At 41.4% G+C, this 27,930-nt stretch overlaps 1 protein-coding gene across 2 annotated transcripts in view; it reads right to left on the bottom strand.

Annotated features, from left to right (window-relative positions):
- Positions 1–27,930, bottom strand: part of LOC136866555 (ciliary microtubule associated protein 1A) — an 85,590-nt gene that overhangs the window by 19,469 nt on the left and 38,191 nt on the right. For both annotated transcript variants that reach the window (XM_068227098.1, XM_068227097.1), the window contains exons 2-6: positions 25,140–25,254; positions 11,943–12,000; positions 8,940–9,010; positions 2,860–3,036; positions 454–713 (exon numbers count right to left, since the gene is read on the bottom strand). In XM_068227098.1, coding sequence (XP_068083199.1) covers positions 454–713; positions 2,860–3,036; positions 8,940–9,010; positions 11,943–12,000; positions 25,140–25,248 — 675 coding nt within the window. In that variant the 5' untranslated portion in view covers positions 25,249–25,254. The remainder of the gene's footprint in view (positions 1–453; positions 714–2,859; positions 3,037–8,939; positions 9,011–11,942; positions 12,001–25,139; positions 25,255–27,930) is intronic.

Below are 27,930 nucleotides of genomic sequence, written 5' to 3'. Positions count from 1 at the left end.
CAAGACATGATAATAAGCTTTTGCGCTTATGCCTTGTCAAGGAAATAAGGTGAAATTCTTTACGTTTTGCAGAGAACTTTGCTCCACGTCTTCAGAAGAGACTATTATCTGTTCACGTCCCACCAACTACTTTTATGGTTTTCGGAGATGCCAAGGTGCCAGAATGTAGTCCTGCAGGGGTTCTTTATCATGCCGGTAAATCTACGGACATGAGGCTGACGTATTTAAGCACCTTCAAATACCACCACAATGATGATGATATTAGGGACTTAGAATTCTCAATTGTTTATTCCTTTTTATTACTAAAAACCCAGCAAAATTAACTGGTTGCCGGTAGACCACTGTAATACGCATCAAAATGTCACTTGTAATGATGCAGGAATCCTTAAGGTAAACAATAATTAAAAATGTCAGTTCAAATATTGTTCACTGTTATTAATTACAGCTACTGACCTTCTCAGGGGAGTGAGCGCCAGGGCCTGGTTTCATTGTGCTGTCGGAGGGTAGTTGGAAACGCGAGCTGATGGAGTATGCTGGTGATTTGGACTTGTAATTGTCCGGTTTGGCATCGTTGTATGTGCCAGGTCCAGGAGTGAGAACACGGTCATCTAACTGCTCCTTCTGACGACCAGAGATGGTAAATGCTGGTGCTTGCTTCTTGTTGCCTTCTTTGGTTGCTCCTATCGCAGTTGGTATGTTGTACACATTTGGGGCTGCAAATCAGAATAATTGCATATGATAAATTTCATCGTGATTTCATACTGACAATTTGCAATGGGATAGAAAAATGGTAATATAATTTTCCACCAACTCAATACAAATACAGTGAAAACCGGTTATAACGACTCCAAAGGGACTTTTCTTGTTGTTAAGAATGAAGCCACACTTTTCAGAGTCGACTTAGTTAAATGTAACAAAAACTTCTCTGTCTGTCAAACACACTGCAATTACAATATAAATTATAACACTATAAACATACCTGTAAACAATATAAATTATAACACTGTACACATACCTTGTAAAACCTGTATAACCATGTGTAATAGTGATAGACTGAGAAGTTTTCTTACGTTTTTCAAAGGGTCTGCTAATTAATGGTTGTTATAGGCATTAGTCACACAAACCAAGCTTTTTTTGTTGCTAAAATATCATATCTGTAAGTGATAGACTGCACACTTACGTGGTTAATTAACAAAATGAAGTTAACTTCAAAAAATGTAAGTGAAATAAGGCCTGTACTTGGAATACAGTATTTGTGGAGTGGGACTGAGCAGGAATGTTTCTTCTAATGTTTACACTGTACGTTCTGCAATAATAAGTGAGGAAAGAAGTAGCAACAACGTAAATTGATCAATAATGTCACACATGGTTTTTGGCTTCCAAATTGTAGAAATCGCTGAGTATGGTACAACCAATTCCTTGGCAACACTGACGTTTGTTTCCCCATTTGTAATCACCATATGTCCACCTCTGCAGTGTAGTGGTTAGTGTGATTAGCTGCCACCCCCGGAGGCCCGGGTTTGATTCCGGGCTCTATCATGAAATCTGAAAAGTGGTACGAGGGCTGGAACGGGGTCCACTCAGCTATGGGAGGTCAACTGAGTGGAGGCGGGGGGGGGGGTTAGATTACCTCCTCACCCATCCTGGAAGTGGTTTTCTGTGGTTTCCCCACTTCTCTTTCAGGCAAATGCCGGATGGTACCTAACTTAAGGCCACGGACGCTTCCATACCCATTCCTTGCCTACCCCTTCCAATCTTCCCATCCGCCCAAAAGGCCCCTGTTCAGCATAGAAGGTGAAGCAGCCTGGGTGATGTACTGGTCCTCCTTCCCAGTTGTATCCCCGACCAAAGTTTCATGCTCCCTTGAGGCAGTAGAGGTGGGATCCCTCACTGAGTCTGAGGAAAAAACCGACCCTGGAGGGTAAACAGATTAGGAAAGGAAATAATAATAATCATAAGAAGAAAGGAAGATTCTCTGGCCAGTCAAAATATAAGGTGAATACAGAAGGCAACACAAAGCCCGTCTGGTGGCGTTGAAGTCTAAATGGTCTGACACTATAGTGTACGATGTTCACCATCACAATGTAGGCTGGCAGGGTAGGGGAGGTTGTGTTTTACAATTTCTAATCACTAGATTGCGTGCCAAAAGCCTGGATTGAATTCCAAATCTCTCTGCAGTGCTCATGTGGAGTGAGAACATATGATGTTGTTGATGGTGATATGTCCGTCAGATGAAGACGTTAAGCCTTGAGCACACCCCTTGGTGCTATTCCACAGGAGTAGGCTACGAGCTGGTACTGGGTGTTACCCTCTCCCTTCCTGCTATCATATATCACATCATTCATTTCATATCATTAACTCCTCTAATGAGGTTGACATCAGGAAGGTCATCAGGTCATAAAAACTCGCTACGACAGATTCATCTCACCTCACCTCATACCCGACCCCATAGAGAAACGGGACAAGGGACACAGAAAATATCACGGACGTGGCCGGAAGAGATGTAAGACCTTTTATGAGGACATATCAAGGATGAATTCAGCCAGAATGACCAACCAAATTCTATCCTACGGGCAGAAAAGAATGATTAAAACCCCATGGTTAACGGAAGTGGCTAAAGATCTTTAGGAACTAGGAATAGTTGAAAGTCACATCAGAGACCGTTCACCAATCAGAAGTATTCTGAGGCAAAGGAGGTTCCAGGACAATCCACCCCGTAAGAAGACAGTTACCCTCAGGACTGAGGAGACAAAGGAGCAACTTGGCCAGAGACTGCACACGAACTAGGGAAACATCAGAGTTGAATATCATGGTCCTTAGTTGGCCTTATCGAAAGAGAGAGAAATTATAATAATTTACCTGGGGTAGTGCTGGGCTTGTCTAGTTGAGTCTTCAGACCAAATGTGTACTTTGGAGAGTTGTCATGGACCATCTTCTCAGACTTCTCTGGGTTGTAGTCTCCTGGGGCTGGTGTCGTGTAATGCTTAGCGTCCTTGGGACGACCGTGGAGGGTAGCTGCTGGGGGGCTGTCCTTGCCTATAGAGAGAAAAAAAAAAGGTGATATATTTACTTAAGCTGAACATCACATGGCGAGGGGAACGACGGACACATTGCTCAACACCACTTTATCTATGTGTTACACTAGACCACGCTCTAACATACAGGCAGCAATGTCTGAACACGAAACAGAAGTTCAGTGCTCACAATGGCATACTTAAGAAGCTGATCGGCAGCACCTGGGGACTAAGAAACAATGTTAGGTTTTGGTGCACCCAATCAATACATGTCACTTTACAAGTGAACTATTTGATTAAAAAAGATATTAAAAATATTTAGGGACATGTCTCGTCTCTATTTGAGACTTCATCAGTCATGGTAGGTGTGCTATTTACCAATTGATGAGCCCAATTTAGCACACTGGGGCAAAACGCTGGCAATGAGGAATGAGTTAGCTGGAAAATTTATGATGTCCAATAACGGACCACCTATATTGGTATTATACATTTGCTCATTCAGAACAAATATTTCAGGTTCCCTATGGGAATCAAGACCTGTATCATCCACTTCATGGGCACCAAGCTGCAAGGTCTCATCTCAGATACCGCTAGGACTCTGCCGCTAGACGGAACACCAGAGACAACTCGTCTTAACAGATGGAGCAGCTCACTGCCCACAGACATGTCACCAAAGGAAGAAATAGCTCCTGGTGCTGACCTACCTTACCCTGTATGGAGGTCCCTCAATGCAAGACCAACCTGAAGAAATGGGGGATTCTTCCAGCAAACGCAGACACCTCGTGTGAATGTAGTGCTGAAGAAGACCCAAACCACCTACTTATCTGTACCCTCCAGGATAACCCATGCACATCACAAGATGTTTTTAGAGGAAACAACAAGGTCATCACAGCTGCAGTTTTTTGCAAATGCTGACCGGACACGGAAATGAATGAATGAATTATAATGTCTGAAAATAGCATAGATATTAAAATAAGATCGTTTTTGGGCCACTTGTTTGATCTATGGTGTGTGAGTACTGCCTGATGGCCGTGGTCATTAAGGTAGAACCTGCTCGTGCTTTGCTGTTGCTCGTCAATGTTCTAACCCATAGAGAAAGGCGCACTACAGTTCTGTAGACCTTCGACTTAAGATGTAGGGGCACAGGACCCTGGTTACTTGTCGCCACTTCATCCAAGAGATGTACACGTGCACGAGTTTTTATGTTATCCTCCTGTTCAATACAAAAGTGTCTACCTGCATTAGATGGGACAATATAACTAGACATGTTTTGGCTTATCTAAAAGCCATCTTCAGTAGAAAGCTTAAAATGTTACATATATACTCTTCTTATTCTTCTTCTTCTTCCACCGCTTTTCCCACATCTGTGGGGTCGCACATATGGCTCTGGCCCTGTTTTACGGCCGGATGCCCTTCCTGACGCCAACCCTTTCTGGAGGGATGTAATTACTATTGCATGTTTCTATGGTGGTTGGTAGTGTAGCGTGTTGTCTGAATACGAAGAGGAAAGTTTTGGGAAAACGCAAACACCCAGTCCCCGAGTCAGCAGAATTAATCAGAAGCGATTAAAATCCCCAACCCGGCCGGGAATCGAACCCGGGACCCTCTGACCATTCAGCCAACGAGTCGGACAAAATGTTGCGTATCTACACTAACAAATAAAACACTGACCAAATTGAGCAGAATTAAAAGAACAATGAGCATGATTAACAGATTAAAAAACACGTGTTTACGTTGAGATTGTCTTTTTTTAATGTTTCAATCATGCCCATTGTTCTTTTAATTCTGCACAATTTGCTCAGTGTTTTGTTTGTTAGTGTATATATGTAACATTTTAAGGTTTCTACTGAAGACGGCTTTTAGATAGGCCGAAACATGTCTAGTTAGACATTCTCCCATCTGACACGGGTGGACAATTTGGATTGAAAAGGAGGATAACATAAAAACATTTCTATTTTTTTCCTATTTGCTTTACGTCGCACCGACACAGATAGCTCTTGTGGCGATGATGGGATAGGGAAGGCCTAGGAATGGGAAGGAAACGGCCATGGCCTTAATTAATATACAGCCCCAGCATTTGCCTGGTGTGAAAATGGGAAACCATGGAAAACCATCTTCAGGGCTGCCGACAGTGGGGTTCGAACCCACTATCTTTTGGATGCGAGCTCACAGCTGTGCGCCCCTAACCGCACGGCCAACTCGCGCGTTTTTTTCTATTTGTAAAGTGATAGTCATCAATACCGAATGAGACTTCTTATACCATGCAACGTGCACGAGTATCTGGTTGTGAGCGTTAAAACAATGTTTTAAATACACCAGTTGAAGACACAATATTTGTTATTTAATTGTCATGTCCGCCTCTATGTTGTAGTGGTTAGTGTGATTAGCTGCCACCTCCGGAGGCCCGGATTCGATTCACGGCTCTGCCACGAAATTTGAAAAGTGGCATGAGGGCTGGAACGAGGTTCACTCAGCCTTGGGAGGTCAACTGAGTAGAGGTGGGTTCGATTCCCACCTCAGCCATCCTGGAAGTGGTTTTTCGTGGTTTCCTACTTCTCATCCAGGCACATTCCGGGATGGTACCTAACTTAAGGTCACGGCCACTTCCTTCCCTCTTCCTTGTCTATCCCTCCCAATCTTCCCATCCCTCCGCAAGGCCCCTGTTCAGCATAGCAGGTGAGGCCTCCTGGGCGAGGTACTGGTCATCCTCCCCAGTTTTACCCCGACCCAGAGTGTGAAGCTCCAGGACACTGCCCTTGAGGCGGTAGAGGTGGGATCCCCCGCTGAGTCTGGGGGAAAAACCGACCCTGGAGGGTAAACAGATAAAAATAAGATATTACCTTCTCATTATACTTTAAATTTGCTAACCCAAATATTCGCCCTTAATTTGTCTGCCAACAACCTTATTGTGTTTGCACAAGCCACTGTTTATCTGCAGGTAGGTGCTATACATTGTTTACTGCCCCAGGATTGATTTATGTCAGGTTGGGAGAACTGTTATGTCTACGAGATAACATGAGTTAGAGGTAAAGATAGTGCACATTGTGACAGAAATGTGGTAATATCTTAAAATATCTCAACATAGAAACAGGTTTTTCTCATAAAAATATAATCAGACTGATGCCATGTTCTGATTCTTGTATTTTCTTCGGTATATTCTTCATGTGATTCCAGCATTCTTCTACTTTTTTTTTTTTTTTTTTTTTTACAAGTTGCTTTACGTCGCACCGACACAGATAGGTCTTATGGCGACAATGGAATAGGAAAGGGCTAGGAGTGGGAAGGAAGCAGCCGTGGCCTTAATTAAGGTGCAGAACCCAGCATTTGTCTGGTGTGAAAATGGGAAAGCACGGAAAACTATCTTCACGGCTGCCGACAGTGGGGTTCGAACCCACTATCTTCCGAGTACTGGTTACTGGCCATTTCTTCTACTACCACTTTTTCCATACCTATGAGGTCATGGTTGTGAACTATGTCGTACATGTGGAACTGTCCCTGTTTTACAGACGGAAGCCTTCCTGTCTCGAACCCTATGTGAATGACTGTAATCTCTATTGCATGTTTCTATGGGGGTTTCCTTACGACGTTCATTATCAAAGAAACCTCATATAAAGTATGAGAAACTGTGAAACACTACCGACTTCATATTGCCAACTTGAAAACAGAAAGTTACTCACTAGCAAATCAGTTTTCCTCTGGACCATGCACCACTTGGCAGCTACATGTAGCGTCTACTTTTTGGAAACTTTTGACACTTAGCGGTCAAAAGTAAGGTGGTAAAACACGCAAAATTGGAAATGTTTCACATGATAGCTACCACCAATTCTCGAATATGGATCTGCGTACTGGGTCACATACACAGTTGGATTAATACATTCTCTAGAAGTAGTTCTAAGGAGAGCGATGTGTTTCGTAAAAGAGAATATGGAGGAATACCATCAACTGGGAAAATATTGAATCTAGAAGAACTAGAGCACGCCTGTGTGGTCTTTGTAAGAGCTACGCGAGAAGGGCTACCTGGAGCAGTATTATGAATAGGTTAGATCCTCTCTCGTGCTAACTGAGAAGTGATCAAAAGCATAAAATTAGTGTCGGAAACCAGCATACGGATGTGCGCAAGTTTTTCTTCATAAACAGGACCATTTTATTCGTGTCAAAAGCACTTACAATAATTGAAGTTAATATGGTGATAATGCATAATATGTACACGATAGATGAACAACATAACATTGAATTGGCAGTTGGTTTACACTTTTGCCGCCCAGAAGTTAGCACAAATCAGCTCTTCTGGAGTACATGATGTTGGACACTGCACTTCACCACATTCACGTAGCGGCGACTCCGTGTGGAAACCCTATTTCATTAAGTTATTCTTTGCATTTAGTAACACCTGACCGTAGTATGTTGAGCGACTGGGCCATTTCTCTGTGTGTCCAGCGGGAAGTTTTTCACAGGATGTGAGCCATCTCTCAGAGCTGTTAAACCTTGCACGCCAGAGATCAGTTCGGGAATGCTGTGGAGTCCCGATAAGAGCCTAGCTGTTGTTCTGAGGAAGCTGTTCCTTTATTTTAATCGTGGGGTTTATGATTGATATCCATGTAAAGGATGTGCTTGAGAAGTTTGCACCTTGTACATCTCACGTTTTGCCGCACCTCTCTGCGGATGTCAGGAGGTGCAATACCAGCAAGGCAATAAAGCTTGTCAAGTGCAGTGGGCTTTAAACATCCGGTGATGATCCGTCAAATATCGTTAAAAGCAAAACAGGACCACAACGGATTGGAATAAATTATCTGATTGATTATTTGATTGATTCCCTTCCGGTATCAAAAACTTTTAAGAAGATCATTAGTGCTAGTGTAAAGTGAAAAATAAAAGTTGTAAATGATGGACACTGAATTTGAGATTTTCTGCTTGATTTAGAATGTTAAACTAGCAGTATTTCTTGTAATAATAATAATAATAATAATAATAATAATAATAATAATAATAATAATAATAATAATAATAATAATAATAATAATAATAATAATAATAATAATAATAATAATAATAATAATAATAATAATCCTATGGCCTCAGTTACCGTGCGCAGACATTTCAATTTGACGCCATCTGGCTGTCTGCTCGTCAATTTCGACGTTCTGTTTTACTCTTGGCCCACTAGATGGCAGACCGAGTAAACCGAAACTCTCTTGGGTGTCTATGGCTGAGATTTAATGAATTTTGTCGGGTAAACACCAAATGTGTCACCAGAGATCGTTTACATGCCGACATCGTACGACGTGGAGTGTCGAATGGACTTTTTTCCGCCCTTCAAAAATCCGACTACCTCTGCCGTGTTTCTTTCCATGGAGTTGATTGTTGTATTCTTGTCGTTGTTGTTATTGTTGCTTTGTTGGTAGTTAAGTTTTAAATTTACTTTATTATCACTTATAATGTTAAGCACTGGAAATACTTAAGTTGTGTGTGAATTTGTATACCATACGATGATGCTGGATTTAGAATTTTAAACTAGTAGTATTTCTTGTAATATTTTCTCTCCTTGGAATTGTTTGTTGTAGTTGTTGTTGTCGTCGTTGTTGGGTAATTATGTTTTAACTTTACTTTATCATCACACTACTGGAAGTGACCATTGACCCATTGACACCGGAATATTTCCCAATTGCGATGTATTTGTTAATAATAATAATAATAATAATAATAATAATAATAATAATAATAATAATAATATAAACAACTGTTATTTTCCTTGATTTCTGCTTGCAGTACCAGACGGCCCTGGTGTTAGTTTATTCTTTGTAAAGTCAGTAACTCTCACTCATAACGGTCCGCCTGTGCTGTCGAGGTACTTTATCATAATGCAATTGCCTGATAAGTGCTTTACTACCTCTGTAGGTTTGTTTCAGACATACATAAAAGACATACCTTTTGCGCTGAGACCAGTGACATTGTACTGGCCGGGTCCGGGTCCTGGGCTGTCATTCTTAGCTCCATGCCTGAAAGAAACAAGAACAATGAATTTAATTATTGTAATCATATAAGTCTTTACTAGGCCCCGGATGTTTATGACCTAAAATGTTAGAAATATGCAAGAATTTGTTCCTTTAAAATATATTAAAATATGACAATAAATATGACAAAAATACTTTTTGGTGACATTTTCGAAACCTTCAAAATCTCACCACTGTTCAAAAATTGAAATTATTTGAAAAACATACTTTTAAAATCTAGGATAATAACTAATAATAAATAAGTAATAATATTAATTTTATTATTATATTTTGAATTTATTTAATTACTCATTCCAGAGGTAACTCTCGACTCTGCACAGAATGAAATAAATGTCACATTCTGATGGGTGATCAGAAAGAATTACAATAGCAAATTACATACATTTTAAAGGTTTTAAATAGGAACGATCTTCTATTTTCACGCAACACAGACTTGTAACGGGAAAAAGACCGCTCAACATCGCAGGATATTATTGGGCCATAATTGAAATACGTCAAATCATTAGAGTTCAGTTGAGACTCATTTTTCTGTCTCTTTCTATACAGCTTACCGTCCTAATTCACGTACATAGGCTGTAGGAAGGTAATTGAAAGAAATAATAGACAACAATTAGGAGATGTGAAGAATCCGCCTTTGAGACGTCTGAAGACAGGTATGCGAAAATGGAATAAAAATAGAAATATGACATAAACACGAAAATTCTCGAGGAAATATGACCATAATATGAAAAATTACCGGAAAATGATAAAAACCGTTAAAAGAGCCAAAATGAATTTACATGACCCGTGAAAACTGCATAATTTAGTCACCGTAGATAAAATCATGCCCAATTCAAGACCAGAATGGTTGGAGGATAAGGACGAATTCTGAAATACAGAGCATAATACACCAGAGGACATAGTTAGATTTATTAAGGCACAGGAACTGCGATGGCTTGGCCATGTGGAAAGAATGGAGGAAGATCGAATGCCAAAAAAAGAAAAGAAAAAAAAAGCAGTTAAATCCCGAATAGATAAAATACGGCGACAAGGAAGGCCCCGTAATAGATGGAGCGATGTTGAAGCCGACCTGAGGGCAATGAACATCCGACTATGGAGACCAGCCGCTCAGGATCGAAGTAGATGGCGGACTATCGTAGAAGAGGCCAAGGCTCACACAGGGCTGTAGCGCCGGATAAGTAAGTACGTAAGTAAGATAAAATCATGTTTAACTTGTATTTTCCATGGAAATAAAAAAAAGAAATAAAATATGACATGTCACAAATATCCGGGCCCTAGTCATTACTATTTGCTAAGAAATACGATATCTTATTAACGGAGTAAGAATTCTTTCAATTACATTTACTCCTCCCCCCCTTCCAATAGCGCTTCAGCTACGAAGGCCTAGAGATTACGAGGTGTCGTGTGGTCTACACGACGAATCCTCTCGGCTTCACCAGACGAGTTCGCCGTGCGGTCAGGAGCGCGCAGCTGTGAGCTTGCATTCGGGAGATAGTGGGTTCGATCCCCACTGTCAGCAGCCTTGAATATGGTATTCCGTGATCTCCCATTTTCACACCATTTCACCCTAATTAAGGCCACGGCAGATTCCTTCCCACTCCTAGCCCTTTCCTATCCCACCATCGGCATAAGACCTATCTGTGTCGGTGTGACGTAAAGCAAATAGTAAAAGAAAAAAGAGAAATTCTTGGCTTTCTAGACCGGGGCCGCTATCTCACCGCTAGATAGCTCCTCAATTGTAGTTACTTAGCCGGAGTGGATCCCGAACTAACTCTCAGATCCAGATAAAAATCCATGACCTGGCCGGAAACCGAACCCGTTGAGTCCGGGTAAGAGGCAGATACGCTACCCTTACACCACGGAGCCGACTTCGGTGAGGTTTAGGAATAGCAAAATCAAGTCATCAAATGTGTAACTCTTTAAATTTTGTGAAAGGACAAACCATTTGTTCATACAAGGCACAAAGAGAAAGAAAGGAGCTAAACAGTTTCAGTAATATAAAATGTAATCCGCCTCTGTGGTGTAGTGGTTAGTGTGATTATCTGCCACCCCCGGAGGCCCGCGTTCGATTCCCGGCTCTGCCACGAAATTTGAAGAGTTGAACGAGGGTTGGAACGGGGTCCACTCAGCTTCGGGAGGTGAACTCCCGAGGCCATCCTCGAAGTTGTTTTCCATGGTTTCCCACTTCTCTTTAAAGCAAATGTCGGGACGGTACCTAAGTTAAGTCCACGGCCGTTTCCTTCCCTCTTCCTTGTCTATCCCTTCCAATCTTCCGATTCCCTACAAGGCCCCTTCACATAGCAGGTGAGGCCGCCTGGGTGAGGTACTGGCCCTCATCCCCAGTTGTATCCCTGACCAAATATCTCACGCTCCAAGACATAGCCCTTGAGGCGGCGGATGTGGGATCCCTCGCTAAGTCTGAGGGAAAAACCAACCCTGGAGGGTAAACGGATTAAGAATAATAATACATTGAGTAAAATATTTCTCTGGTATCTGTAATTTATTAAACCCAATTACTTCTCCCTTGAGTGATTAAACAACAGGGGGATCTATTCTGGTTCTACATTTTTTAAATAACGCCCTTCTTGTATTCCCACTGTGTTAACAAAATCATTACGTTAATTAACGACTAGTGTATAATAATTGAAACAAAATAATTTGTTTACTCATAATGGGATTTAAAAAATTAAAACCGTATGACATCACGGACCAAACATAAACACACGCAGCTGAAATTTTCATACTCGGTTGTATTGTACAACACTGTTTCACAGAAGCGTTTGTTGGTTGCCTATACTGCCGGAAGCCACACTATGTCATTTAAACTCTGGTCTTCAAATCCCATTATGCAGGGCTCCATTCTGCACCCACATTTAAACGGAATGCGTATAATGAATTTGTCATGAAATGTATTTACCTGCTTCCAAAGCTGAACGCTGGTGCTCTGTTTCGCTTTGAATCTGGAACTGTGACACCTGCAATGAAAAAGAGGAACGTAATCAGCAGGAGCAGCTTAGTTCTGTCTTACAATTTGTTGCATAATCCCCTTTTATTGTACACTTCCACTTAGTTGAAGTCTTGCAGTCTAGTATTTCTTAGCATGAAGATAATAATAATAATAATAATAATAATAATAATAATAATAATAATAATAATAATAATAATAATAATAATAATAAATAGAGCGCGGATATTTAGACAGTGATAGCTTGCAATGTAAACTAGCATGCACAACGATTATGCTAGGAGATACGCATAAGCAGAACCTCTATAACTTATGTTACCTTCGTTACATTGCGGATCAGCGGGATAGTCGACACATTGGTTTGCATTACTGCCTAAATATCCGGGTGCTAAGATCTTTGAGAGTTCTTTAAAAATCAACTTCCCTCAGCCAGGATCGAACTTGAGCTCATGAGTTGGACACTATTACAGATCCACCGAGATAGTTGGAAGTTCATGAGAAATGCGGACGTAAAGGAGAACAATATGTATTTTAAAGACTTAAGTCAGCAGAAGGTTTAGTGCCAGGTCGGAGATAAACAGAACCTGGCGCAAATGAACCATTTCAAGAATATATTTTACCCGTGGTACATATGAGCCATTAAGACGAGGTGACTGCTGGCCAGCCAGATGGCTCTGCGGGAATTGGAGGGTCATGTGGTCATCATGACCACCACCTCTCATTTCAGACAGGCCCTTCGTTCCAGTTCTCAGTCGAGAATGGCCCAGAGCGGAATCCGGCTAAGAAGTAGACAGGCTATCATAAACAAGTAGGCTGACTTCAAGTACCGATAGCCTAGATAGTAATGTGGCTGATACTTAAGCAACAATAACACAATAACTCTTAAAACATTACCGTCAGGAGTAATGAAGATGTAGGTTAAAGCGATATGAACGAGAAATTACTGCTTGAGAATGCCATAACTATGAATGCCTGGCACTTTTACAATTTCATGTTCCTAGGGTCAACAGCAGAAGAAGCTTAACATTTTGAAGCCAGAACATCCACTCATGTAAATTCTCCTCTTCACAGACTATGCCTTATGTAGAAACAAAGTAGTTCTTTAAAAAAATGACTCGCTGGATTTCAACTCATCATTCGAAGCCTTCATAATAGACTTCAGAACTTCTAAAAAATCATGAATCCACTCACAAATTTGTAAATGACTGTACATTATTCCATATTTCTGTAATAGTATATGCATACGGCATATTACTATTTTTATATATGTTGTTATTTTATTCATTTATTTTATAACTGATGTATATTCAACCGTGTTACTTCTTTAATTAGTATTTTCATTTTAATATTTTAATACAAGATAATATCGTATAGTGTTTAATTAGCATAATAGTTTAAAATAGCATATTATTGGTATTAATATGCAATACATTTAATTAATCCGTTTATCCTCCATGGTTGATTTTCATGTCTACCGCCTCAAGGGCAGTGTCTTGGGGATGGGACATTTGGTCGGGGATACAACTATGAAGCGGCCTTGGTCTTAAGTTAGGTACTACCCCGAATGTGGGGAAACATGGAAAACCACTTCGAGGATGGCTGAGGTGGGAATCGAATGCCCTCTATTCAGTTGATCTCTCGAGGCTGAGTGGGCCCCGTTGAAATCCTCGTACCACTTTTCAAATTTTGCGCCAGGGTCGGGAATCGAACCCGAGCTGCCGAGGATGGCAATAAATAAATAAATAAATAAATAAATAAATAAATAAATAAATAAATAAATAAATAAATAAATAAATAAATAAATAAATAAATTCATATTCAGGTGAAAGAATGTATGGAAACACTGCGTACCGTATATCACTTAAGGTACGTCCACACCAAGATATTTTCGTTAACTTTGTTAATGAACATTGTTAATGAACAATGTTAATGAACATTTCTGTCTGTTAATAAACAAAATAGCCTGTTCATTAACTTTTCGAGCATGTTGATAAACACAATTTCTTTAACTTTTGTGAATGAAACTTTTCATTAACTTTTCGTGTTTTCGTTAACATTTCGGTTCGCACATGCACAAAGACGTAATTAGAACACGCAAACCAACGACATGAAAGTGTAGGAGTCACCAGTTGCTAGGAATCTTAAAGTTATACCAAGCCTATCATTAATGGAGATGGCATTCCGATCATTTGTATCACTTCTTGCAATTTCAGACCCAATTACTGTCAACAAGAACTGAAAGTCATGTGGGGATATTCTCAGAAAATTCTGAAAGGCTGCTGCGTCATGAATTAAAAGTTCTGATATTAGTGTCCTCTCCAAACTTAATTCTGAACGCTTTCCCAATATTTTTCTTTGCCACACTTTGCGTCTGCGCTTTCTCTAATTGCACTCATTAAAATAATGAAAGATGCAGCTATGAGTATTTTCTTCTTCCTGATCCTATCCATTGTAACCTCACAAACAGATATCTTGGTGTGGACACAATGTTAAAGAAGTTTGTTAACAAAAGTTTATTAACATCTTGAGAAATGTTTTCGTTAACATTGTTTATTATCTTTGGTGTGGACTAGCCATTAAAGGTGGTGTTACTTGATATTTGGGATAATCTTGATGTAATCTTGCACAAATTAAAATTCCTTTGGTCTATGTATTGCATTACAATGGCATTTTCATTGAACATAACGTCGACCATTTTTAACGTTCATATGGAAAGGATTTATTCATTATAACCCCATGAAGTAATTAATCTTTCCAACAAATAATAACAGCACAGTTTTCTGAAACTACAATATTTACACTTGAAGTTCATGCATTCCTTCTAATGTGTAAATCTGAGCGACGTTATTTTAAAGTTTTTTGGCATAAGCATGTCTTTTGGCTGGGGGTCGTCCGAAAATGTGTATAACATGACACGGAAAAATGTGTGACAGAAGTGTAAATATAGCAACCTTGCAAGCTGTGCTGTAAGGGATGATGGGTGGTCTGACAATGTTACCTAGCAACCGTGCAGGCAGTGATGTAAGAGATGATGGATGGTCTGACAATGTTACCTAGCAACAGTGCAGGCAGTGATGTAATGGATGATGGGTGGTCTGACAATGTTACCTAGCAACCGTGCAGGCAGTGATGTAATGGATGATGGCTGGTCTGACAATGTTACCTAGCAACCGTGCAGGCAGTGATGTAATGGATGATGGGTGGTCTGACAATGTTACCTAGCAACCGTGCAGGCAGTGATGTAAGAGATGATGGATGGTCTGACAATGTTACCTAGCAACCGTGCAGGCAGTGATGTAAGAGATGATGGATGGTCTGACAATGTTACCTAGCAACAGTGCAGGCAGTGATGTAAGAGATGATGGATGGTCTGACAATGTTACCTAGCAACAGTGCAGGCAGTGATGTAATGGATGATGGGTGGTCTGACAATGTTACCTAGCAACCGTGCAGGCAGTGATGTAATGGATGATGGGTGGTCTGACAATGTTACCTAGCAACCGTGCAGGCAGTGATGTAAGAGATGATGGATGGTCTGACAATGTTACCTAGCAACCGTGCAGGCAGTGATGTAAGAGATGATGGATGGTCTGACAATGTTACCTAGCAACCGTGCAGGCAGTGATGTAAGAGATGATGGATGGTCTGACAATGTTACCTAGCAACAGTGCAGGCAGTGATGTAATGGATGATGGGTGGTCTGACAATGTTACCTAGCAACCGTGCAGGCAGTGATGTAATGGATGATGGGTGGTCTGACAATGTTACCTAGCAACCGTGCAGGCAGTGATGTAAGAGATGATGGATGGTCTGACAATGTTACCTAGCAACCGTGCAGGCAGTGATGTAAGGGATGATGGGTGGTCTGACAATGTTACCTAGCAACCGTGCAGGCAGTGATGTAAGAGATGATGGGTGGTCTGACAATGTTACCTAGCAACCGTGCAGGCATTGATGTAAGGGGTGATGGGTGGTCTGACAATGTTACCTAGCAACCGTGCAGGCTATCTCTTATGGCTGGTTGCCATCTGAAAGTAGCAGCCGTTGATAGATGGTCATGACCGGGAGACGTATTTATGATCGTTTGATATTCGCAAAGGAAAAAGTAATTTCTCTTTATTCTATATCAAACATTTTAGTTCTGTTTAACCGAGTTCTCGGATAAGTAGGGTTCGGATTAGTGGGGCTCTACTGTAACATTATTTCTTATAACATACTTTATTTATGCAGGGTGATTAATGAAGTGTGCTGATACTCTTAGAAACAATTTATAGATACATTTGTGTAACACGGTAGAGCACTGACTCTGACTCCTACACCAATGAGATCGGCACACTGCCGTCAAGACTATTAGCCTCTTATGTCAGGGTAACTTCATGTAAGAGACGGGTTTAGTTTCTCCAAGTAATTTAATCATTATTTTATCTAGTCTTTGCATCTTGTACGGCAGTCGTCAGCACCAAAGTATAAAGAAAGTAATGCTCCCTGAAAGAAGATACTTGTAACATGCTCATCAGATAAAAACCCTACTTTTTTCTGTTCCTCATATGGCGAGAGAAGATTCATTTCCGCGAATGGTAGATAAGACGGTAGTTTTATGTATGACATGAGATTAATTGGATGCATGTGCAAGTGACAACTTCATAGGAATATGAGACTCAGTAATACTCATTTAGTGCGCAGTTTCAGGTTAAATATGTGCGCTTGGTCGTAAAGGTCACCAACATTTTCTACAGCCTGTATACAGTACTTCACCTCGCACAGTGTTTCGTCAGATAGGTGGACAAAATTCAAACGATTGTCTTGTGCGAAGATAGACGTGTAGTGCTCGCAAAATCTCTCTCATGGGGATGAGATCATTCACAGAGGATTTGTCCATTCGATATGAGCTTTAGTAATCAGTTTAACCAAGTAGAGAGAATTATAAACCGTTAATCTTACTGGGGATTACTTAGAGAGTACCTCTGTCAGAATTTCAGGTTTAAGTTACCAGATAGGGAATTTAATGTAGATTTAAAAATTTCAAGTGGCTTGTTCCACTCGTATGCCCATTGCGTGTTTCGTGATAATTTTCAGAGATCTCATGCGTTTTATCAAAAGTGGAGTTATATGAAAGGAACATCCAACAAATCTTGAAACGAACGTCGTTTTGAATATATTCAGGGAAAATTCAACGCTGGTACACAATAAGCCGAAGAAAACAATATAAGGCTGATATCCCTGTAAATCAATGAAAAGTGGGTGAAGGTAGGAAGAAGAGAGGAGCACATACTCAGAGGTTCCACGAGTAGAGACGTCCTTACAGAGCTGTTGGTTACCTCCTATTTACTGATAAATAAGAAACAGCGAGTTGTTTAAAAACATCCACGCGTTTCATCTCAGAAGCACTGAAGTTGCTGGATGTCCTTCCAGCTTTTGTTTTCATAAATGGAACAGATTAGACTAAAAATGATTACAACTGTTCGCGACTCCTCGGAGTCTTTTGACCGGTTAAATGAATTGTGACTTCGTGTTCCATATCACTACTTAAATAATAGAAAATCGTCATTTTGTTAGCAAATTTAACTAAACAAACTAAGTTTTAAAAACTTTTGTTTGGAAGAAACGGAGGTTAAATAATTTCATTTTATGTTCGTGAATTGCAGTTCAATTTGTCAAAACCCTACCCAATGTACCGTGTGTTTAGGTTTACGAAAATGCAAATTCTTTATGTCCCTTACATAATGGATGATGCCAGAAATGAATTAAGTGACCTCGAAAACATAAGAACACTTTTGTAACGAAACACACAAAATAGTTTTTCCATTTAGATGTTCGTTTCGGTATGCTGTGCGCCGTGAGATAAATTGTGTAGGTAATTCTTCCTGCAGTGTTGTGTGGAGGGTTGCATACTCCACCCTTGACTCGGCTCGCTCAGGGTCATGGCCGCCTGCTAAATAGCACTTAGCAGCTGCGGTCAAGCGCGTCCGGTGACGTCATCATTGATCTGTCTGTGTTTGCCACATGTTACTCAAGCAATGTGATGTATCTGTTTTCACTTTCGAACATTTTTCTTGAGAAACGGGATACATGACATTGCCCGTTGACTCTCCTACCATTAGATGGTTCGGAAGCAGACAGTAGTTTGGATGACATTCTGATAGCATCACTTCGCAACTCACTCCATACACATGTAAAGTTGTTACATTCTTTTTTTTTTTTTTTTTTTTTTTTTTTTTGCTAGAGGCTTTACGTCGCACCGACACAGATAGGTCTTACGGCGATGATGGGACAGGAAAACCCCTGCATTTGCCTGGAGTGAAAATGGGAAGCCACAGAAAACCATTTTCGGAGCTACCGACAGTGGGGTTCGAACAGACACTCCTCATTTTACCTGTGGGTTAACTAAAACGCTATTCTGTCTACGGCTAATTATGCATGCCACAAATTCACCCCTCCGTGGCACTAAGTAACTGTAAGAGAGGATGGTTATCCAGCTGTACTTTCTCTTAAGAATAATGATCACCCACCCCACCACCACCACCGTAATACCCTCTGACTGAACCAGTTATCGAACCCGGGCCTTTGAGGGCTTCTTAAGTACATGCAGCTCTTTTTAGGTGCTTCTCCGCGTGAGGTGAACTGTATCTCCGTTCCAACCACGCGCTACTCTCAATGAATCCGGAACTCTGACAGAAATAGGTTATCGAACCGGTAACCCGAGCCAAAACGTGGAGGGAGGGGAGGGTTATTCAGAGTTCTCCAGTTGGTTCCCGTTAACTTTAGTTATTGAATTATAGTTATGTCGAGAAATAATAATAATAATAATAATAATAATAATAATAATAATAATAATAATAATAATAATAATAATAATAATAATAATCGTATTTGACCATTGTGAACCGAGCTCGATAGCTGCAGTCGCTTAAGTGCGGCTGGTATCCAGTATTCGGGAGATAGTAGGTTCGAACCCCACTGTCGGCAGCCCTGAAGAGGTTTTTCGGTAGTTTCCTATTTTCAGACCAGGCAAATGCCGGGGCTGTACCCTAATTAAGGCCACGGCCGCTTTCTTTCCATTACTAGTTCTTTTCTCTCCCATCGTCGCCATAAGACCTATCTGTGTCGGTGCGACGTAAAGCAACTTGCACCATTGTGATATTTCCCTATATTTTTGGGAAACATGGCTGCAGGGTTAGATCAAATGTTTTGACTATCTCCTTGACACTTAAAGCCAATATGCACCTGAAATTTGGTCAGAATTATCAAATTCATTAATTGAAATACAAATACATTCCAACAGACGGATATCGTCAAGGAAATTCACTGCGACACTTACGTCAAATTAAGGAGAAAATATGCATTCATGCATTCGGGAGGTAGTGAGTTCCAACGCCAGGCAAATATTGGGGATGTACCTTAATTAAGGCTACGATTTCTTCTTTCCTACTCCTATAATTATCTGTGTCGGTGCGATGTAAAGCAAATTGTAAAAAAAAAGGAGAAATGAAATGATAAATTCCATCCTAAAAATTTGTAAATGAAAAAGAGGTGCAAAATTGGATGGATAAAGTAGAAGAAGGCAACATAAACTGATATTCATTTTCTGTAATGTCTACCACTTAAACAGAACTTTATACTTTAGTTCATTTCAATGAACAGTTGAACCTCGATATCTCGAATCACTTCGGGACCTGAATTTTATTTTGAGTTTTCTAAATTTAGAGATAGAGCATTCTCGCTTTTGAGGATTGCGCATAATCGAATCACGTGTAACTACGGCTTGATACCGTCATAAGTGTTATTTGACTATATAAAATCAACCTCATTTTCTCATTTTAATTACAACACTTATTACAGAAAGTCGTTTAAGACAGCATATATACGGTAGAGGAACATGAAACACACCTCCAGTAACAGCTTGGGAAAATATCCGTTAGTTTCTTTTTCTTTTTCACTCTCGACTGACTCTGTGAAGGATCAAGGAATGGTCAGTGCATTTAATGCCTGGTCTAGTGAGGATCTAGCTGCTCTAACTACCTGTCGTCAACACACCAGGGATGGTCAGATAAGTCGCTATGTAAATATACCGAAGTCTGATGGGAAGATATACTATAGCACGTTAAGGAACAATAACACACAAACCTTAAATGCCGTATTGCATAGTTAATGTTGTATAAAATTGGACTAAACGTTTCCTTCAAGAAGTGGAGAAATTCGTGTAATCGAATTTCGAGTGATAGGGACATGATTATACATGAGGGATAGAAGAAACGGAAGGGAAATTATTTCTAGGTACTGGAAATTCCAGTAACGGAGGTTCGAGATATCTAGGTTCGACTATAATTTTTTAACATCGAAATTGGGAATTTATTTGATACTTGATAACAACCGTTTTAATCAATAACTACTGCAGTAGCAGTAAACAGTTAAAAATGGGAGGGAAATGTTATTTATTTGGGAACTAAGTAACAGATTTGGGAATATTCCCCAGTTCACTTGGGTTATTGCTGTACTTCGCCCGCAGATCACGGCGGTGGCTTCCCATTTCTACCATGAAGTGACACACATTACACTCGGCTATGGAGGTGGGTCGAATTTCGCTCCAATGTACATTACACAGAACTAAATTTGTACCTGACCTAGTCGGCGCCGCCTCAGCCGGACCTGGCTGACAGACTAACCGGGGTCACTGACTTGTAAAAACCAGTTCCTGCCCAGCCCGTGAGCAATGCTCTCGGCGAGCGATGTAGCTCTATCCTCAAGTACCACACTTGAAACATCTATTTCGCACCAAGGAGCCCATATAAGGCCCAGACTCGGATTTATCATCCAACTGTGGCCCGGGAATACCTGAGTTTTGCTACGAATACAATAAATAGGTTATGTTACTTCCGGTTTTACAGTGTCGTATTAAATGTGAGTATAACTGGCGTGTGTGCAATTTGTTATTAGTTCTTTCTTTCTTTCTTCCTTAATCTGTTTACCCACCAGGCTTGTTTTTTCCCGGACTCAGCGAGAGGGCAGTGTCCTGGAGCGTGAGAGTTTGGGTCGGGGATACAACTGGTGAGGAAGATCAGTACCTCACCCAGGCGGATTCACCTGCTATACTGAACAGGTGGGGGATGAGAAGATCGGGAGGGATAAACAAGAAAGTGGGAGGGAAGCGGCCGTGGACTTAAGTTAGGTACCATCCTGGCATTTACCTGGAGAAGAAGTGGAAAACTACGGAAAACTACTTCGAGGATGGCAGAGGTGGGAATCAAAATCCCCTCAGTTGACCACCGGAGGCTTAGTGTACCCCATTTCAGTCTTCGTACCACTTTTAAATTTTCGTGGCAGAGCCGGGAATCGAACCCAGATCTTTGGGGATGGCAGTTAATCACAATGTACCGAAACATGAGGACCATCTCGGAAGAAATAAGATTCAAAAGAGCAATATTTGCTCAGGATCGACATGGAAGGTATTGGGGACAACGGGTAGAACGAGAGGAAAGTCGAGAACTAAGTGGGTTTTCGAACACCGGAAGGACTGGACTGAGAACTGTCGATAGCTCGAACCTCGATATCTCGAACCTCTCTAAACTCTAATCTCCCTTACTCGAATTTTCAGTTATCTCGAAGTAACTTCAATGTCCTGGTCGTTTGTCATATTCTTAACGTGTAGTAATTTCTCTATTACTCGAAATCTGGTTGCACGAATTTTTCGAATTCGCGAAGCAAACGTTTCCTCCCTTGAAGCAAAAACTACTCTGTAACTCGAATTTTGTACAACACTGACTGTGCAATACAGCATTTGTAGTTTGTGAGGAACAGTTAACAAGTAAAGAAAGGGTCACTGTGATGTTTGGAGCTAATATGACGGGAACCGAGAAACTAAAACTTCTAGTGAACGGAAAATCGGCGAAGGCCTCGCTGTTTCTCGGGTGTGAATTCATTACCGGTCACGTACGAAAGCAACCCCTCAAATCGCGGATGACAAGCTCCATTTACGAAACTTGGCTGCGTGGTTTCTAAGCTACATACAGTCAGTCGAATATAAATTAAAGTGTTTCTCACATAAATATTGTTGAAATGTGTGTGGAAGGAAAGAAGGTTAACAGGAAAACTAGAAGAGACTAACGAATTTTTTCCAAAGGTGTTAACGGAGGTATGTTCGTTGTTTCACTACTGTTTGTACTGTATTCTGTCTTCTAAGAAGTTACTTTTATAAGGGTCATAATTAAAGCGATTCCGTAAAGTACGAGTTTTTTAAATACTGTAAAAATACTGTGTGTAGTATGATTCAATTACGCGCTATATATGCTCCAAAGTCCACCTCTGTGGTGTAGTGGTTAGCGTGATTAGCTGCCACCCCCGGAGGCCTGGGTTTGATTCCCGGCTCTGCCACGAAATTTGAAAAGTGGTATGACGGCTGGAACGGGGTCCACTCAGCCTCGGGAGGTCAACTGAGTAGGGGTGGGTTCAATTCCCAACCTCAGCCATCCTGGAAGTGGTTTTCCGTGGTTTCCCACTTCTCCTTCAGGCGAATGCCGGGATGGTACCTAACATAAGGCCACGGCCGCTTCCTTCCCTCTTCCTTCCCTATCCCTTCCAATCTTCCCATCCCCCCCCCCACAAGGCCCCTGTTCAGCATAGCAGGTGAGGCCGCCTGGGCGAGGTACTGGTCATTCTCCCCGGTTGTATCCCCGACTAAGAGTCTGAAGCTCCAGGACACTGCCCTTGTGGCGGCAGAGGTGGGGTCCCTTGCTGAGTCCGAGGGAAAAACCTACCCTGGAGGGTAAAAAGACGATGATGATGATGATGATGATATGCTCAAAAACGGTATCCTCTATATGTCGGAATTTCGATAATTCGAAATAAAATTTAGCTCCCGAGGTGATTCGAGATATCGAGATTCCACTGTACACCAACCAATATGCCAGAGCTCCGTGACAGAGAAAGGTACAGCAGTAGGATAGAGAAGCACCAGCGGGGGAGACAAGAGAAGAGGATACTGAAAATATCAGTTGAAGGACGCGAGAGGAGGAGGGAGACGATGAAGAGGTTCTAGGAGGAGAAGAAAACAGAAACCATGATAAAGCTGCCCGTGGTTATACAGAGGCCGTCACAAAATAATAATAATAAGAAGTCTGATAAAATAACTTAAGCCGGGCTGAGTTGCTCAGACGGTTGAGGCGCTGGCCTTCTAACCCCAACTTGGCAGGTTCGATCCTGGCTCAGTTCGGTGGTATTTGAAGGTGCTCTGATACGTCAGCCTCGTGTCGGCATATTTACTGGCACATAAAACAATTCCTGCGGGACTAAATTCTGACACCTCGGCGTCTCCGAAAACCGTAAAAGCAAAGCAAATGACATTTTTAAAATAACTTTATTTCAGATTGAGCAGAAAGGGCCTACTTTTCAAGCGCAAAATTGCTAGGTTTTTTACACTGTAGGCCTAGTAGCAGATAAAATCTCTTCTCAACATTTTAATAAATTTTGGAAAATCACAAATGCGATAGCGGATATCAACAGCAGCAAACCTGGGCTTGGCAAAAGAGCAGTTTTCAGGTCATCGTGTGATGGTGGTGATTTTTGTTTTAAGAGGAAGTACAACGAAGTAATCATCCTCTCTGAACAGATTAATGGAAAATAAATTTAAAATAAAACCAAATTATTTATTCAACGAAGGAATTTGGAAACGCAGTACAAAACAACATAAACAATTATTGAATTAGGCCGAAAAATCATAACGAATCAAAAAGGAACGTGCGTTCCCTGAGTAACAGAACACTTGTAATTTACATACAAAGGGCACTAGGAAACTTTTGCAATGTGAGTGAACGCTTTAGACTTTTTCAAAATAATTTCCACCACACTCAATACACTTCTCCATAGGTCAAAACCAGTCACTGAACCAACTCTGCCACTTTTATTCGGTTACATTTTCACACTCTTGATCCCATGCTGCCAGAAGCTCTTCGTCGGATGCAAAACGCCGCCCTTTCAGCTTCATCTTCACTTCTGGGAAGAGTGCGAAGTTACATGGGGCAAGATCATGACTGTATGGAGGGTGATCAAGCACAGTCAACCCTGATCTGGCAAGAAAATCCATTGTTACATTAGCACGATGTGCTGGAGCATTGTCGTAATGCAAGAGCCAAGTGTTGAGCTGTGACCTTGGACGGAACTGCTTGAGAGCCTGAATGACCTGAGGCAGACAAATCTCACTGTAGCACTTCGCAGTAACTGTCCTTTGTGTTTCTAGCACAACCCGAATCAGGATGCCCCGTTTAGTGAAGAATACTGCAATCATACTTTTCTTCACTGACCTTGACTTTTGCAGCCACAGCTTGTTCTGGAATTTTGTTGCGATATCGTAATAATAAAGCCAAGTTTCGTCACCTGTAACGATGCTATTGACGTTACGCGAAGTCCCATTTTCAAACTGTTTTAGCATTTTTCGGCACCATTTCACTCGATGTGCCCTTTGTTCCTCTGAAAGTGAATGGGCACCCAAAGGAAACGAACCTTTGTAACATGGAGATGGTCGTGTAGAAGTGAACGACTAGCTGGTGCAGGGATGTGGAGGGTCTCTTTTACCTGCCGATATGCCAACCGCTTCTCATGCTGCAACATTTTCCTCACAGCTTCAATGTTTTCCTCAGTCACTGATTCAGACGGTCGCCCAGAACGAGGATCGTCTTCAACCCCAAAATGTTCTCTCTGGAACTTCTTTGTACCAGCGGAAAATTGTTGTCCGTTGTGGACAGTCTTTCCCCAGCACAGGAGTTATTTCCTCCAGGCACTGGTCAACAGTTAATCCACGAGCAAAATTGTAGCGGATAATTGCGCGATATTCACCTTTAGACCACTCTTACATCTTAACTTGCTTTCAATCCCACTGCTTGGTAACAACTGCTGTGAAGGTCGTGCCTTGCTGTCTTCTAGACTGGTTTTCACCCCTCTTTTCATCCCTCACCATAACAGGGGTGTCCAGCCAACCGTTTTTTGCGTATTGCAAATCTTTCCTAGTGTCCTTTGTATCCTTAATTAATCCACTGTCGCACTGTCGCCACGCGAAAGGGTCATCGTGTGAAGCGGAAGATTACTACTATCACTCTTCTACTAGGAGAACCTAGCGTCTGGGTGAAGGAGTGCGTGGCTAAATGAGGAGTATGTCCTTACCTATCAGGTTTGGCAGAGCGACACAAGCTGGACCGGGACTCTGGTACTCGGCCTGGATGGGTCCTCTCCTTTTGGTTGGGGTCCATGGCTGCTGCTGGATTCCGCCCATGGTACGCTGGAAGGAGAGAAGACAGGTATTACACAATGTTCAACGTTATTACTATTATGAATAGAGAGCGTTTGTAAATTTGTAAGTATGAGTATTGCAGCAAGATATAGCAGATATCACTAAACAACAAAAATTGACTTTCGATGGATATCTTGGTATCCAACACACGTTCTAAGAGCTGAAACATGTTTATTCCAAATATGCAAACCATTTTTCTCCATCACTCACCGTTCTTGAGACATACGGCATCAACCATTTACATATGCTTAACATTTATCAGGGAAAATAACTGACTAGAGCACTGATTGCTACACGGAGTACTAATGAGCATGGGTTTAGCTTGCCTGGCCCCGCGGTGTAGGGGGCAGCGTGTCCGCCTGTCACCCGGCGGCCCCGAGTTCGATTCGCGGCCGGATCAGGGGCTTCTAATTGTAAATGATTAATATCCCTGGCTTGGGGACTGGGTGTTTTTGTCGTCCTTAATGTTCCTTTCCTCACATTCAACACTCTACATTTCCGCAATTCCAATTACACGTAGGTTCATACCATATGGTGCAAGTAGGGGCAAAAGATCTCTATAGGTCGACGCCCCGAACAAATAGCATTAAAAAAATGGCTTTAGCTTCGTGCAAATGCACCACATATTGGATTTGTTTGTTACACAGCCTCACACGTAGCAAAACAGATTTGGTGAACTTGTGAAACCTCTGGGCCCCATAATGTTCACTGGCACTGACAATAAAAACACAAAAATATTCGGCTTTGCATGAAAAATAAAATCTTTATCATCATCTTCAAAATCTGACATTATAGAGTAAAATGGTTTTCAGATTTGAAATCCGCATGAAAATTTGCACCTTATTTTTGATATAAAGACCAAAGGCGGGCATTTTTACAAGTGGAGGCACATGCCTCCCCTAGTGCACCGTCACTGCATTGTCCTACATGAGGGGTTTACAGTGGTGTCTCAACGGCGCACTAGCCGCCAGCGTCTTGCAACTGATGAGCGCACTGCTACACTGGGGCGAAACGCTGGTAATATCATGATTTGAAAGTCCGACTCGTTGACTGAATTGTCAGCGTACTGGACTTCGGTTCAGAGGGTCACGGGTTCGATTCCCGGACGGGTCTGGCATTTTAACCTTCATTGGTTAATTCCAATGGCCCGGGGGCTGGGTGTTTATGCTGTCCCCAACATCTCTGCAACTCACACACCACACTTAACACTATCCTCCATCACAATAACATGCAGTTATTTACACATGGCAGATGCCTCCCACCCTCATCAGAGGGTCTGCCTTACAGGGGCTGCACTTGGCTAGAAATAGCCACACGAAATTATTATATTAGGATTCGAAAAGCCTAAAGAGCTTAAAAGTTTTTAACATTTGCAAACGATGAAATTAAATTATGATTTCGTCCTAGGGACCTTATTTTTGATAGTAAACATCATGAGATATCCACCCATTGTAAATACGTGTATTTTAAATTCAAGAGATCAAAAGGAGTTTATCGCTATTGATCTATCCAAGGCTTTTGATAGAGTAGATCATGCACAATTACTCACAAAAAGAGGCCTATTGGACTGAGCAAAAGAGTGGTTGAAGGGGTGGCTACATTTATAGAAAGAACTCAGAGAATTAAAGTAGTTGAAGTATTTTCTGATTCTGTGATGGGGTGCCGCAAGGCACTGTTATTGGACCTTTATTTTTTCTTATTTATATTATATGATATGATGTGAATAAAGAAGACGAATCACAGGTAAGGATATTTGCGGATGATTTTATACCGTATAGAGTAGGAAATAAGTTTCAGGATTGTGAGCAACTGCAAAAAAGACCTCGACAAAGTTGTGAGATGGACAGCGGACAATAGTATGATATTGAACGGGATGAAAAGTCAGGTTGTAAGTTTCACCAAGAGGAAAAGTCCTCTCACATTTAATTACTGCGTTGTTGGGGTGATAGTACTTCATGGGGACCACGGTAACTCTTCTTCTTTTCCCACACGTGTGCGGTCGCGAGTGCGAACTACCTCGCACATGTGGATTAGGCCATGTTTTACGGCCGGATGCCCTTCCTGCCGCCAACCCTATATGGAGGGATGTAATCACTATCGCGTGTTTCTGTGGTGGTTGCTAGTGTAGTGTGTTGTCTGAATATGAAGGGGAGTGTATTGGGGCGCATACAAACACCCAGTCCCCGAGCCAGGAGAATTAATCAGAAGCGATTAAAATCCCAGACCTGGCCGCGAATCGAACCCGGGACCCTCTGAGCCGAAGGCCAGTACGCTGACCATTCATCCAACGAGATGAACAGAGGGGGGGGGGCACTGTAAGTACCTTGAGTATATTGAAGCCCCCTTTACTATTAGTGACGCCGTATATGGGTCAACATTCTATATAGCAACAGGTTTCCATGGACTGCATGTCATGATTGGAACTGCCTTCCTTTTAACATGTTTAACATTTTTCTCTCACGATACTGCTCAACTATAAATGAATTAATTTGTTCTATTTCTATACTAAAACCAAAAAAGAATGTTATTTCTGATAAATATAACTCGTACGTCACTCTTAAATATGTACTTTCAAACTAATTCGAATCACACGAACATGCTATGATGATTCGTGAAGGAATCAATCAGTAAAGGACGGGTAGTATTACAAGTCCAAGGAAAGTT

Source organism: Anabrus simplex, chromosome 3, assembly GCF_040414725.1.
Source record: "Anabrus simplex isolate iqAnaSimp1 chromosome 3, ASM4041472v1, whole genome shotgun sequence".
NCBI classification, from domain to species: Eukaryota; Metazoa; Arthropoda; class Insecta; order Orthoptera; family Tettigoniidae; genus Anabrus; species Anabrus simplex.
Note: the sequence above shows the minus strand (reverse complement) of the source record. Positions and strands in the feature narration are given on the sequence as shown.